Consider the following 13467-nt stretch of genomic DNA (forward strand, 5'->3'; position numbering starts at 1 on the left):
TGCTGGGATTACAGGCGTGAGCCACCGCGCCCGGCCCGATAATGAGTCTTATGAGCACCTGGAATTCAGGTTGGGGCTCCCTCTCATACTGTCACTTCTCAAAGGGTAGGGCTTTGAATAGATAGATTATAGATATAATCTATCTATAAACTAATATAATCTTCCTTTTAAAAATAACCAAGGTTGGGGCCGGGTGTGGTGGCTCATTCATGTAATCCCAGCACTTTGGGAGGCGAGGTGGGCGGATCACCTGAGGTCAGGAGTTTGAGACCAGCCTGGACAACATGGTGAAACCCTGTCTCTACTAAAATTACATAAATTATTCAGGTGTGGTGGCACATGCCCGTAATCCCAGCTACTCGGGAGGCTGAGGCAGAATTGCTTGAACCCAGGAGGCGGAGGTTTCAGTGAGCTGAGATCGTGCCACTGCACTCCAGCCTGGGCAACAGAGCGAGACTCTGTCTCAAAAAAAATTAATAATAATAATAATTAAAAAAAAAACCAAAAACCAAGGTTGGCTGGGCACACTGGCTCACGCCTGTCATCCTAGCACTTTGGGAGGCCGAGGCAGGAAGACTGGTTGAGTCCAGGAGTTCAAGACCAGCCTGGGCAACATAACAAGATCCCATCTCTATGAAAAATATTATTTAAAAAAAAAAAAGAAAACCAAGGCCTTAATAGGGTCTCTCCAGAGAGAGGAAGAGCCAACCATGAGACTAACCCATGTCAAAGGGCTGTCTCAGCTCTGCCATTTAATAGTTACAGGATGTCAGGTAAATTTCTTAACCTCTGTGAGCCTCAGTTTCATCTTCAAAATGGAGAAAATCTGGTACTTCCCCTCTCACCCCCAAATGTGGTCTTATTTTTCTCTGGCAAGGGCAGGGCTGTTGGCTTCAGAAATGTTTGCAAGGGTGGCCCCTGATGGAAGAAATGAAAACTGCTGCCTAGGCGCCAGGGATGGCTTCAAGGGCTTTCTGGCAGAAACCTGATCCTCATGTCTAGCCTTGTAAGATAGGACGGCAGGAATTTTTATAAAACAGCACTTGGATGAAATAGAAATTCCATCGGACAATTATTTGAAAGGGAGGAAAACAGGCGAAGCTGAGAGTTTCCTCGAATGAATGGTCTTATCGACTGTTCCCCTCTGCCTGGAAGCTTCTTTGAGCCAGGCTTCTGCAAGGCTGGCTCCTTCAGGTCCCAGCTCAGATGGGCCTACCTCAGAAAGGCCTGCCCTCACCATGCAATAGATGTTACGTCTTCAGCAAACTCCCTTCTCCTCTGCCACTCTTATATCACCCTCTTTTATTTTAATTTTTCTACCTATTACTTACCACTGCCTGAAATTTTAAGTTTCTGTCTTTGTCCATCTCTTCCTCAGTAGTGTAAACTCAATGAGAGCAGAAACCTTAAGTATCTCCGTCACGATTTTGTCCTCACAGTCCAACACAGTGTCTGGCATATAGCTTGATGGTTACCTATTTGAATGAGTCCTTTGAGATTCTAATGTATTGTGTAGATGCTTCAACCACAGCTTCTCCAGTTTTAGAGTATTAATACTTTTTAAAGTTTTAGTTACTTTTATTTATTTATTTTTTGAGATGGAGTCTCGCTCTGTTGCCCAGGCTGGAGTGCAGTGGCGCAATCTCAGCTCACTGCAACCTCCACCTTACAGGTTCAAGAGATTCTCCTGCCTCAGCCTCCCAAGTGGCTGGAATTACAGGCGCCTGCCACTAAACCTGGCTAATTTTTTTTGTATTTTTAGTAGAGACAGGGTTTCGTCATGTTGGCCAGGCTGGTCTCAAACTCCTGACCTCAAGTGATCTGCCCACCTTGGCCTCCCAGAATGCTGGGGTTACAGGCATGAGCCACTGTGCCCAGTCGAGAAGTTACTTTCTAGACAAGATAATATTTTCAATTGACAAGAAGATGAGAAAGAAATCAGAGCACAAGGAAGTCATCCTGTAATTGTGAAGAACATTATGGTGATAGCTTTGTTGTTCTGTCACCAGATTATGGTTTGTTTTGGTTGTGTTTGGTTTTGTGGGAGTCTTCCCACAAGTTCGCTCTTTGGAGAAGGAATGCTCTTTTCTTTAATCTGTCCAATTTCCTAATCTCTGTGATTTCTGCCCTGCAGTGAATTTTGAAGATTGCACCGGTCGACAAAGGACAGCCTATTTTTCCCTCGACACCCGATTCAAAGTGGGCACAGATGGTGTGATTACAGTCAAGAGGCCTCTACGGTTTCATAACCCACAGATCCATTTCTTGGTCTATGCCTGGGACTCCACCTACAGAAAGTTTTCCACCAAAGTCACGCTGAATACAGTGGGGCACCACCACCGCCCCCCGCCCCATCAGGTATGTTGGCATTTTTCTGAGAAGTTCGCTGTTGTTTTAGTGCGCTGTCTAATCCAGGTTTCTCAGCCTTGGTACCATTGACATTTTGGGCTGGATGATTTTGTGTTGTAGGGGTTGTCCTGTGCACTATGTAGGATGTTTAGCAAGCATCCCTGGCCTTAACTGGTTAGACACCAGTAGCACTTCCACCAGTTATGACAACCCAAAGTATCTCCACATGTTGCCCATGGCCCCTGGGGGGACAAATCAGCCCGAGTGGAGGGCTCTTGGCCTAACTGAATAATTCTTGCAGGAGTTTTTGGGGTGTGGGGATCGGGTGGTGTAGAAGAGTGGTAAAGGCCTGAACACTGTCTGGGACTGAATCTCAGCCGTGCTATTTACTACTTGGGTAAAATTGGAGGAATTACGTCACCTGTCTATGCTTGAGCTTCCTTATCTGTAAAATGGAGATAATAGTGAGGATGGAATTAATTAATACATGTGAAATGCTAAAAATACGCAAGGCATACTTAGTCATTGTTAGCTGTCTTTACCACTCCCCTCCTGGGGGAAGAAGAATGAATGAGAGCTGGATTCTTCTCTCTCTCTCTCTCTTTTTTTTAAGACATAGTCTCACTCTGTGGCCCAGGCTGGAGTGCAGTGGTGTGACTCACAGCAACCTCCACCTCCCCAGTTCAAGTGATTCTCCTGCCTCGACCTCCTGAGTAGCTGGGATTACAGGCGCCCGCCACCATACCCGGCTAATTTTTGTATTTTTAGTAGAGGCAGGGTTTCACCGTGTTGGCCAGGCTGGTCTCGAATTCCTGACCTCAAATGATCTGCCTGCCTCAGCCTCCCAAAGTGCTGGAATTACAGGAGTGAGCTACTGTGCCTGGCCAAGAACTGGATTCTCTGATCATTTTGCTTTTTGTGCTTCCAGTAAGAAGAGCCTTGGCGAAGAAGGAGAAGAACCAGTGGGCAGCTCTTACTACATTAGACTATAACCTCCACAAGACCCTTTCCCATTGTATTTGCAGTGCCTGGCCTTAGGTCTGGCCCATACCAGGAACAGACAAACAGATGAATTGGCCATGAATGGAAGGATGGATGGATGTCTGCCTAGGTTCTTGGCAGGAATGTTTCTAGGGGTTGTTATTTGAAGCCAGTTTCTCAAGTGCTCCCGTGGTGCTTCCTACCAAAATGTCTCTCTGGGGGATATTCTGGTTGTGTCCTGCTTACTGCTTTGGACGTGTGGAATGTGTTGTAAATGCCAGGGCCAGTAAGATTGGCATCTTCTTTTCTCCCTGAAGACTCTTGATATTCTTGGAACTTAATGGTCCTCCCGATCTGATTTTTCTCCCTGGTGTAATTAGACCAGAAAAATGAGGAATCTAATACTATAGGACCATATTAACTTAGCTCCTTGACTCAAAGTCTCCAAGGGACCCCATCATTCATGTGAAAAAAACTCAGCACAGTGAGTCCTTGCCAGGCAGCTGTGTGTGGAAGCCTCTTATGATCCAGAGACAGTTTTATTTTTTTAGAGACAGATTCTTGCTCTGTCTCCCAGGCTGGAGGGCAGTGGTGCAATTTCGGCTCACGGCAACTTCTGCCTCCTGGGTTCAAACAATTCTTCTGCCTCCGCCTCTCAAGTAGCTGGGAATACAGGAGCCCATCACCATGCCTGGCTGATTTTTGGATTTTAGTAGAGATGGGTTTCATCATGTTGGCCAGGCTGGTCTCGAACTCCTGACCTCAAGTGATCTGCCCACCTCAGCCTCCCAAAGTGCTGGGATTATAGGTTTGAGCCACTGAGCCCGGCTGCAGGGACAGTTTTGAGCTTGGGTCTTCAACTTTTCTTCCACATCTCTTGAACTTTGTTTCTGCCTCCATGTCTGCTGTATCATGATTGGGTTCAAGTGCATGTTATATAAATCTCCAATTTTCGTGGTTTATGTCGTGGTTTATTCCTCAAGTTAAGGAAGCCCTAGGGTAAGCTGTGCCCAGTATGGAGACTTGACAGTCATCAAGAGCCCAGGTTCCCCCTTTCCTTTTTGCTCCGCCATCCTCAGCACATGACCTCATCCTCAAGGAGACCTCATGATCGCAGATGGCGGCTGGAGCTCCAGTCATCATGTCTTTTTTTATTTTTTTAATCATGTCTTTATTCTAAGCAATAAGAAGGAGAAAGGAGAAGCATAAAAATTCATTACTTAGTTATCTGTCTGCCTTTTTTTTTTTTTTGAGACGGAGTCTTGCTCTGTCACCCAGGCTGGAGTGCAGTGGCGCGATCTCAGCTCACTGCAAGCTCCACCTCCCGGGTTCACGCCATTCTCCTGCCTCAGCCTCCTGAGTAGCTGGGACTACAGGCGCCCGCCACCACACCTGGCTTATTTTTTGTATTTTTAGTGGAGACGGGGTTTCGCCATGTTAGCCAGGTTGGTATCGATCTCCTGACCTTGTGATCCGCCTGCCTCGGCCTCCTAAAGTGCTGGGATTACAGGTGTGAGCCACCGCACCCGGCCCTGTCTGCCTTTTAAGAAACCTTTGTGGAATTCTCCACAAGCAACACTTGAGAAACACTGGCCAAAATTTAGCCTCATGACCACATCTAGCTGCACATGCAGTGGAGGGAATGTAGTCTTTCATATGAATACATTTCTGGAATGTATATTCCAGAATTACAAACTTGAGATATATATTGGAGAGATAGGTTTTTATTTTGTTTTTAATCAGAAACAAAGAGTGGATATTGGGTGGTAGGTAGCAGATTATGCCTCAGCTGGTTTGAGATTCACCTTGGTTTGTCTCTATAGTTCAAAGGATCCTTCTGGAACCAGGTGGTACTGTAATTAGATGGCAGTCTTACCTCGCTTTCATTATATATTTATTAATTTTTAACTTTTTTAAAAAACAACATATCCAGGTAACAAAATCTTTTTTTTTTTTTTTTTTTGGAGGCAGAGTCTTGCTCTGTCACCCAGGCTGGAGTGCAGTGGCGGGAACACAGCTCACTGCAGCCTTGACCTCCCGGGCTCAAGCAATCCTCCTGCCTCTATCTTCCATGTAGCTGGGACCACAGGGTGCACCACCATGCCCAGCTAATTTTTTTTTTTTTTTTTTTTTTTTTTGTAGAGATAGGGTCTCACTTTGTTGCGCAGGCTCAAAATCTCTAAATTTGTGTAAGAATAGATCTTAGTCTCTAGTCCTTTCATCTTATTTGGGTGAGTTTTCTCAGTCTGGCATCCTTCCTTTCTTTTCTTTTTACTTTTCTTTTCTTCTTCTTCCATTTCCCTTCCTTTTGTGTTTTTAGTACAGATGGGGTTTTACCATGTTGGCCAGGCTGGTCTTGAACTCCTGACCTCAAGCAATCCACCTGCCTTGGCCTCCCAAAGTGCTGGGATTATAGGCGTGAGCCACTGCGCCCCACCTGGTATCCTATTTTTCTGAGGGATCAGTTCCACATGCAGTGTTTTCAGGCATGACTCCCTTTCATTTAACGCATGAAAATGTTAGTGTGATGTTTTGCCAGCACAGTGTTCATCATTATTCATTCTCTGAAAATATTCTACAGTTCTGGTGTCAGCAAGGCATGCATGTTCCTTTCCTTTCAATGTGATAACTGGGTTTGCATTCATCCATCAGTGCCCATGTGCTCACCATGGCTGTGCAAGGTGGCCAGTTTTTGTTGTTTTGTTTGTTTTTGTTTTTTTTTTTTTGAGACGGAGTTTCACTCTTGTCACCCAGGCTAGAGTGCAATGGCACAATCTCAGCTCACTGCAACCTCCATCTCCTGGGTTCAAGCAATTCTTCTGCCTCAGCCTCCCGAGTAGCTGGGATTACAGGTGTGCACCACCACACCCAGCTAATTTTTGTATTATTAGTAGAGACAGGATTTCACCACGTTGGCCAGGCTGGTCTCGAGCTCACCTCAGGTGATCCACCCGCATCGGCCTCCCAAAGGAAAAAGCCTGCTGGGATTACAGGCATGAGCCACCAGGCCTGGCCAAGGTGGCTGTTTTAAGGCTTAGGATACCGTGGTTTTTCTGGGATTGGTTTTTGTTTTTGTTTTTGAGACAGAGTCTCGCTCTGTTTCCCAGGTTGGAGTGCAGTGACACAATCTCGGCTCACTACAACTTCCACCTCCCAGATTCAAGCTATTTTCTTGCCTCAACCTCCTGAGTAGCTTGAATTACAGGCACATGCCACCATGCCTGGCTAATTTTTGTGTATTTATTTATTTATTTTTGAGACAGAATCTCTCTCTGTCATCCAGGCTGGAGTGCAGTGGCATGATCTCAGCTCACTGCAACCTCTGCCTCCCAGGTTCAAGCAATTCTCACGCCTCAGCCTCCCAAGTAGTTGGGACCCCGTGTGTGCCACCATGCCCGGCTAATTTTTGTATTTTTAGGAGAGGCGGGGTTTTGGCACATTGGCCAAGCTGATCCCAAACTCCTGACCTCAAGTGATCTGCCTGCCTTAGCCTCCCAAAGTACTGGGATTACAGGTGTGAGCCACCACGCCTGGCCCAGGATACAGTGATGATGGTCAGTTTTTTATTTTGTTCATGTGCTGGGGTCAAATCTCAATAAAACCATAACTCAGTGTTTTCCAGCCAGTCCAACCATCATCTCCATCATTACCTTTATTGAGCACTTACTATGTTTCAGGCACTATTCACAGTGCTTTAAATGTGCAATACCAGCATCTCATTTAATCCTTCCAAGAATTATATGAGATAGGTTCTAATATTATCCCCATTTCAGACATTAGGAAGCTGTAATACAGAGAAATTAAGTAATATCTGCCTGGGGCAAGGAGGTACCGTCATGAGGATTCAAAGCCAGGCAGTCTAGCTCCAGAGCCTGCCCTTGGCGCAGGCTGGGCTGCCTCTCTAGGAGACAAACACAGGATGTAGAGGGCAGAGAGCACAGGTGTATGCGCATATGTGCACGTGTGGCCAGTGTGCAGCATTGGGGAAGGGCTCTGGACCAGATATGATACCTGGTCATATCTCACATGTATCTGATGCATCTTCAATCTTAAAGCCAGAAAATAGAGCTGAACTCAAACTTCACAAGCAGTGATCAGTGACTGTGAGTTTTTATGTGGAGGGTGAGAGATGGAATTTTCCCCTGGAAACTTTACTGTGTTACCAGTAATCACCTTAAAACACTTAAACAATTTGGCAAATATTTTCCTTCCATTTTCAACTCTCTTATTTTCCTGCATGTGCATAAAGTTATCTTTATTGCATATGAAAACTGTTCAATACAAGTCTCAAAGGGTGTTTTTGGCTTCCATCCCAACAGCTTCTGTTAGAACAAATGGAAACCATATAGATATAATGATACAGTGAGATGAAGAGATTTATATTGATCACAAAGTAGTTCTTAGTACAAGTTCTCAAAATCTATTTGTTTTGGGATAACTCCACTTTGAGGACCTATGTCCCCAAGAAAAACACAAAAGAAGCTGGGTGCGGTGACTCACACCTGTAATCCCAGCAAATTGGGAAGCCAAAGCAGGAGAATCGCTTGAGCCCGGGAGTTCGAGACCAGTCTGGGCAAGATGGCAAGACCCTGCCTCTACAAAAATTAAAAAAATTTAAAAATTAGGTGCACGTGGTGGTGCATGGTGGTGCATGCCTGTAGTTCCAGCTACTTGGTAGGCTGAGGTCAGAGGCTCGCCTGAGCTCAGGAGTTCAAGGCTGCAGTGAGCTTTGATCACTTCACTGCACTCCAGCCTGGGTGACAGAGCAAGACCCTGTCTCTATTTAAAAAAAGAAAAGAAAAGAAATCGAAAACCCAAATATTCAGTTGTTGAGTAAGCTCTGATATTAAATCATCAGAGTATAATGTTGCTGTTAAAAATTATATTATGGGCTGGGTGTGGTGGCTCATGCCTGTAATCCCAGCATTTTGGGAGGCCACATTGCTTAAGCTTACAAGTTTGAGACCAGCCTGGGTAACATGGCAAAACCCTATGTCTACTAAAAATACAAAAATTAGCCATGGTGGTGCACACCTGTAGTCCCAGCTACTCAGGAGGCTGAGATGGGAGGGATGGCTTGAGCCTGGGAGGCAGAGGTTCCAGTGAGACAAGATCTTGCCGCTGTACCCCAGCCTCAGTGATAGAGCCAGATCTTGTCTCAAAAAAATAAAAATGAGATTATGTAGGCTTGAAACAGCTTGTAAATTATAATATCAAACCCTGAATCCAATACTTGTGTATGCATGATGATTATTTGAGCTCTGGACACTAAGAAGGATAAAAAGAGAATGCAGTCTTTACGATATAGCAAAGGGGCTCATTGGTTTTTGTTTTGATTGGTCATTTTGGTGGATATATATAATTTGTCATTGATAAGAGAATGTGTCATTAAATTCAAACTGTACACTGCCCGCAGAAGGCTGGGGACGCTGTCTGGCTAGGTTGGACTGTTAGACCTGAAGTATCCGTCTTGAATTGTCTTATCTTGTTCCTCATCTTCTTTCCTTTTAGGCCTCTGTTTCTGGAATCCAAGCAGAATTGCTCACATTTCCCAACTCCTCTCCTGGCCTCAGAAGACAGAAGAGAGACTGGGTTATTCCTCCCATCAGCTGCCCAGAAAATGAAAAAGGCCCATTTCCTAAAAACCTCGTTCAGGTAGAGAAAGAAGTTCTCTGTTTCTCTGGGAGGGATTTGGCAGAGAAGTACCAAGGAGAGAAAGGGAAAAGACCCAATGTTGGGATCCTTCTTTACTAATTCTTTTTCTTTCATTTTGTCTTCAGATCAAATCCAACAAAGACAAAGAAGGCAAGGTTTTCTACAGCATCACTGGCCAAGGAGCTGACACACCCCCTGTTGGTGTCTTTATTATTGAAAGAGAAACAGGATGGCTGAAGGTGACAGAGCCTCTGGATAGAGAACGCATTGCCACATACACTGTAAGTATCTCTTAGAAGCTTGTTGACACTGGGGTAACATCCACCCAGGATTTTTTGGTCAACCCATGCTGGATCCGCAGATCAGAGGCTCTGAACACATGAGGAGCTTAACTTGACACCTCTTGACCTGTTGCTAAGGAGAAATGATGGGAGAACGTGGGACAGTTTGGGGTTGTTAATTTTTCTCCTTGTCAGGAAGAAAGGAAGGAGAATCCCCATGCATCCTCATACAACCAGGACAAATTTAGACCCAAGATGTCAACCTGTTCTTGGGGCTGGAAGTCCCTGACCTAAAGGAACAGGACAGTGATGATATAAGGGAGCAAAACCCATTTCTTGGGCTTGGCAGCAGCAAGAGCTTAGGAAAACCAAGAGGTCTTTTTTTTTTTTTTTTTTTTTTTTTGAGATAGGGTTTCACTCTGTCACCCAGGCTGGAATGCAATGATGTGATCTCAGCTTACCACAACCTCCACTTCCCGGGTTCAAGTGATTCTCCTGCTTCAACCTCCCGAGTAGCTGGATTATAGGCAGCTGCAATCACGCCCAGCTAATTTTTTGTGTTTGTATTAGAGATGAGGTTTTACCATGTTGGCCAGAGTGGTCTCAAACTCCTGAACTCAGGCGATTCACCCTACTTGGCCTCCCAAAGTGCTGGGATTACAGGAGTGAGCCACTGCGCCCGGCCTCCAAGAGGTCATTTTTTTTTTGTTTTGGTTTTGGTTTTGGATTTTTGTTTTTTTGAGACGGGGTCTACCTATGTCACTCAGGCTGGAGTGCGGTGGTACAATCATAGCTCACTGCAGCCTGGACCTTCTGGGCCCAAGCGACACTCCCACCTCATCTTCCTGAGTAGCTGAGACTAAGGCGCAGGCCACCACACCCAGTTAATTTTTGTATTTTTTGTAGAAACAAGATCTTGCTATGTTGCCCAGGCTGGTCTTGAAATCTTGAGCTCAAGCAATCTGCCCACCTCGGCCTCCCAAAGTGCTGAGATTACATGAACCACTATGCCTGGCCAGGAAGTCATTTATTGATGCCAAATTCAGAAATATCTGGGGGAAATGCTAGACTAAAAGGACCAGAGCAAGTTTCACCCGGCATGGAATAAGAGTTTTTCAGGCCCCCATCTTTATCTCTAGGCCTGATGCCCTGGTCCTCGTGTGGGAAATGGGAGGTCTGAGCCGTGGGGGTGTTCTCCAGCCCATGGCTCTTACCTTGTTATGATCTCACTGAAGCAGCAGCAGCACATGTGTGAGAAAAGTCACCCACTGGGGGTCTCAGAGTGTGGGAAGGTGTGGCAGCCAGGGGGGCGCACTCTGCTCTGGCTGGGCCCCTTCTCCCATGTTTTCTTCCTCATCAGAGCTCAAGTCACCCTCACTTGGTTCTTTCAGCTCTTCTCTCATGCTGTGTCATCCAACGGGAATGCGGTTGAGGATCCAATGGAGATTTTGATCACGGTGACCGATCAGAATGACAACAAGCCCGAATTCACCCAGGAGGTCTTTAAGGGGTCTGTCATGGAAGGTGCTCTTCCAGGTATATCCACTAATGAGAATCTGAATACCCAGAAAGACTCTTAGGTTCTTTGGACCCCAAAGTGTTGTCCAACCCCAAAGGTTGTGTAACTAAAGCTGATCCTTCCTACGGACAGAACTTCTTGGCAAGCCATTGTTGTGTTATATGCATGTGTATAACAGTCTACCTGTGGAAACATATAAAATAGGGAGAGTTTAAGAACAATCTTCCCTTTTTTTATTAAATTTTTTTTTTTTAGGCTGGGCATGGTGGCTCCTGCCTATAATCCTAGCACTTTGGGAGGCCAAGGTGGGTGGGTCACCTGTGGTCAGGAGTTCAAGACCAGCCTGACCAACATGGTGAAACCTCGTCTCTATTAAAAATACAAAAAAATTAGCCAGGTGTGGTGGCGGGTGCCTGTAATCCCAGCTACTTGGGAGGCTGAGGCAGGAGAATTGCTTGAACCCGGGAGGCGGAGGTTGCAGTGAGCTGAGATCACGCCACTGCACTACAGCCTGGGTGACAGATCCAGACTCCGTCTCAAAAAAAAAAAAAAAAATTTTTTTTAGAGACAGGGTCTTGCTTTGTTGTCCAGGCTACTTTCAAACTCCTGGGCCCAAGCAATCCTCCCACCTCAGCCCCACAAGCTGCTAAGATTATAGGCATGAGCTACTGTACCTGGCTAAGGGCAACCTTCCTAATTAAGGAACAGATCTTTACCAGTACCTTAAAGCCCTAAACAATCCCCCTTGGTCACATTCTTTTCTCTCCTCCATAAAGATAACCACACCCTAGGCTGGGTGTGGTGGTTCACACCTATAACCCCAGCACTTTGGGAGGCCAAGGTGGGCAAATCACTTGAGGTCAGGAGTTTGAGACCAGCCTGACCAACATGGAGAAACCCTGTCTCTACTAAAAATAGAAAATTAGCTGGGCGTGGCGACGCATGCCTATAATTCCAGATACTTGGAAGGCTGAGGCAGGAGAATCACTTGAACCCAGGAGGCAGAGATTGCGGTGAGCCGAGTTCGCACCATTGCATTCCAGCCTGGGCAACAGGAGCAAAACTCCGTCTCAAAAAAAAAAAAAAAAAAAAAAAAGATAACCACACCCTGACTTTTGTGGTAATCATTGCCTTTCTTTTCTTTATTACCATTTGTGTATTTATACCTGGATAATAAGTTGATAGTTTGAGCTTTCTTCCTCCCCTAGCACTTTGGTAAGAATTCTAGGAATTAGGGAACTCTGACATGGTACCACCCCCATGTCCCCTCCTTTATCCCTCAGGGCAGAATTGGATTAAGCAGTATTGACCCAGTCCCAAAGTGCAGCTTGTCTAAACCTTCCTCTCCTTGAACTCTTCCAGGAACCTCTGTGATGGAGGTCACAGCCACAGACGCGGACGATGATGTGAACACCTACAATGCCGCCATCGCTTACACCATCCTCAGCCAAGATCCTGAGCTGCCTGACAAAAATATGTTCACCATTAACAGGAACACAGGAGTCATCAGTGTGGTCACCACTGGGCTGGACCGAGAGGTCAGGGGTCAGGAGGATCCAGAGGGTGTGGAGGACAAATGTGTATTAGCTCAATCCCGTGGACAAAGCAAAATCCTGCTAGGCCATCTGTCAGTTAATACAGTGATGGTCTGAGCTTTGCATCTAAGCTTCTGCCCAGAGGGTCCATGCCTAGAAGACAGGCAGGCTGGCATGAAGCACATGGTTAAATATTCTGGTTCCATGTGTTGGGCTGGGCTAGGCCAAATGTGGCTAGTGTTCCTGGTCCTGACTTGGTTGTGTCGATCTCTCTGCAGAGTTTCCCTACGTATACCCTGGTGGTTCAAGCTGCTGACCTTCAAGGTGAGGGGTTAAGCACAACAGCAACAGCTGTGATCACAGTCACTGACACCAACGATAACCCTCCGATCTTCAATCCCACCACGGTAATTCTATAACTCCTTAGAGGGTTTCCAAAGAAAGGTCTTTTGTTGTTCGTGAACTAAGTGTCACCACTGCTCATGGACGAAGTCTTTGAAAACTCTCTCCAGACTAGAGAATGTTAACTTTAAACTTAAAAGCAAGCATCTTGAGATGGCAGTTGTCTTTTAGTATCTTTTTTCCACCCTTGGCCTGGGGCCAATTGGTGCAAGATTGTGAAGTTGCAAAAAGCACCTACTGATTTCATAGTCTCATATGGTACATTTTTATAGCAAATATTACCTGGTTTCATTTCTTTATTGAACAGATATTTCCTAAGTTTATATTAGGCGCTGTGTTAGACACTGGAGAGACCATCACACACAAAGACAAAGATTCCATTCTCATGGTGTTTCTGGTATAGCTAGGAAGACATCTTATGAGAATTATTGTATGCCAAGGATATTACATGCATTCAAGGAGAAGGTATTGAGAACCAAGTAGGGTAAGTTTAAATCATCCTGTATAATGGCCAGGCGTGGTGGCTCACACCTGTAATCTAGCAAGTTGGGAGGCCAAGGCTGGTGGATCCCTTGAGGATGGAGTTTGAGACCAGCCTGGCCAATGTGGCGAAACCCCATCTCCACTAAAAATACAAAAATTAGCCAGGCATGGTGGTGCATGCTTGTAATCCCAGCTACTCGGGATCTGAGGCATGAGAGTTGCTTGAACCCAGGAGGCGGAGGCTGCAGTGAGCCGAGATTGT

At 45.7% G+C, this 13467-nt stretch overlaps 1 protein-coding gene across 1 annotated transcript in view; it reads left to right on the top strand.

Annotated features, from left to right (window-relative positions):
* CDH1 (cadherin 1) overlaps positions 1 to 13467 on the top strand; it is a 98014-nt gene that overhangs the window by 62054 nt on the left and 22493 nt on the right. Inside the window, exons 3-8 of the mRNA XM_004057872.5 lie at positions 2135 to 2358; positions 8842 to 8985; positions 9111 to 9266; positions 10658 to 10802; positions 12148 to 12323; positions 12599 to 12727. Coding sequence (XP_004057920.2) covers positions 2135 to 2358; positions 8842 to 8985; positions 9111 to 9266; positions 10658 to 10802; positions 12148 to 12323; positions 12599 to 12727 — 974 coding nt within the window. The remainder of the gene's footprint in view (positions 1 to 2134; positions 2359 to 8841; positions 8986 to 9110; positions 9267 to 10657; positions 10803 to 12147; positions 12324 to 12598; positions 12728 to 13467) is intronic.

The sequence above is a fragment of the Gorilla gorilla genome, chromosome 18 (genome assembly GCF_029281585.2).
Source record: "Gorilla gorilla gorilla isolate KB3781 chromosome 18, NHGRI_mGorGor1-v2.1_pri, whole genome shotgun sequence".
NCBI classification, from domain to species: Eukaryota; Metazoa; Chordata; class Mammalia; order Primates; family Hominidae; genus Gorilla; species Gorilla gorilla.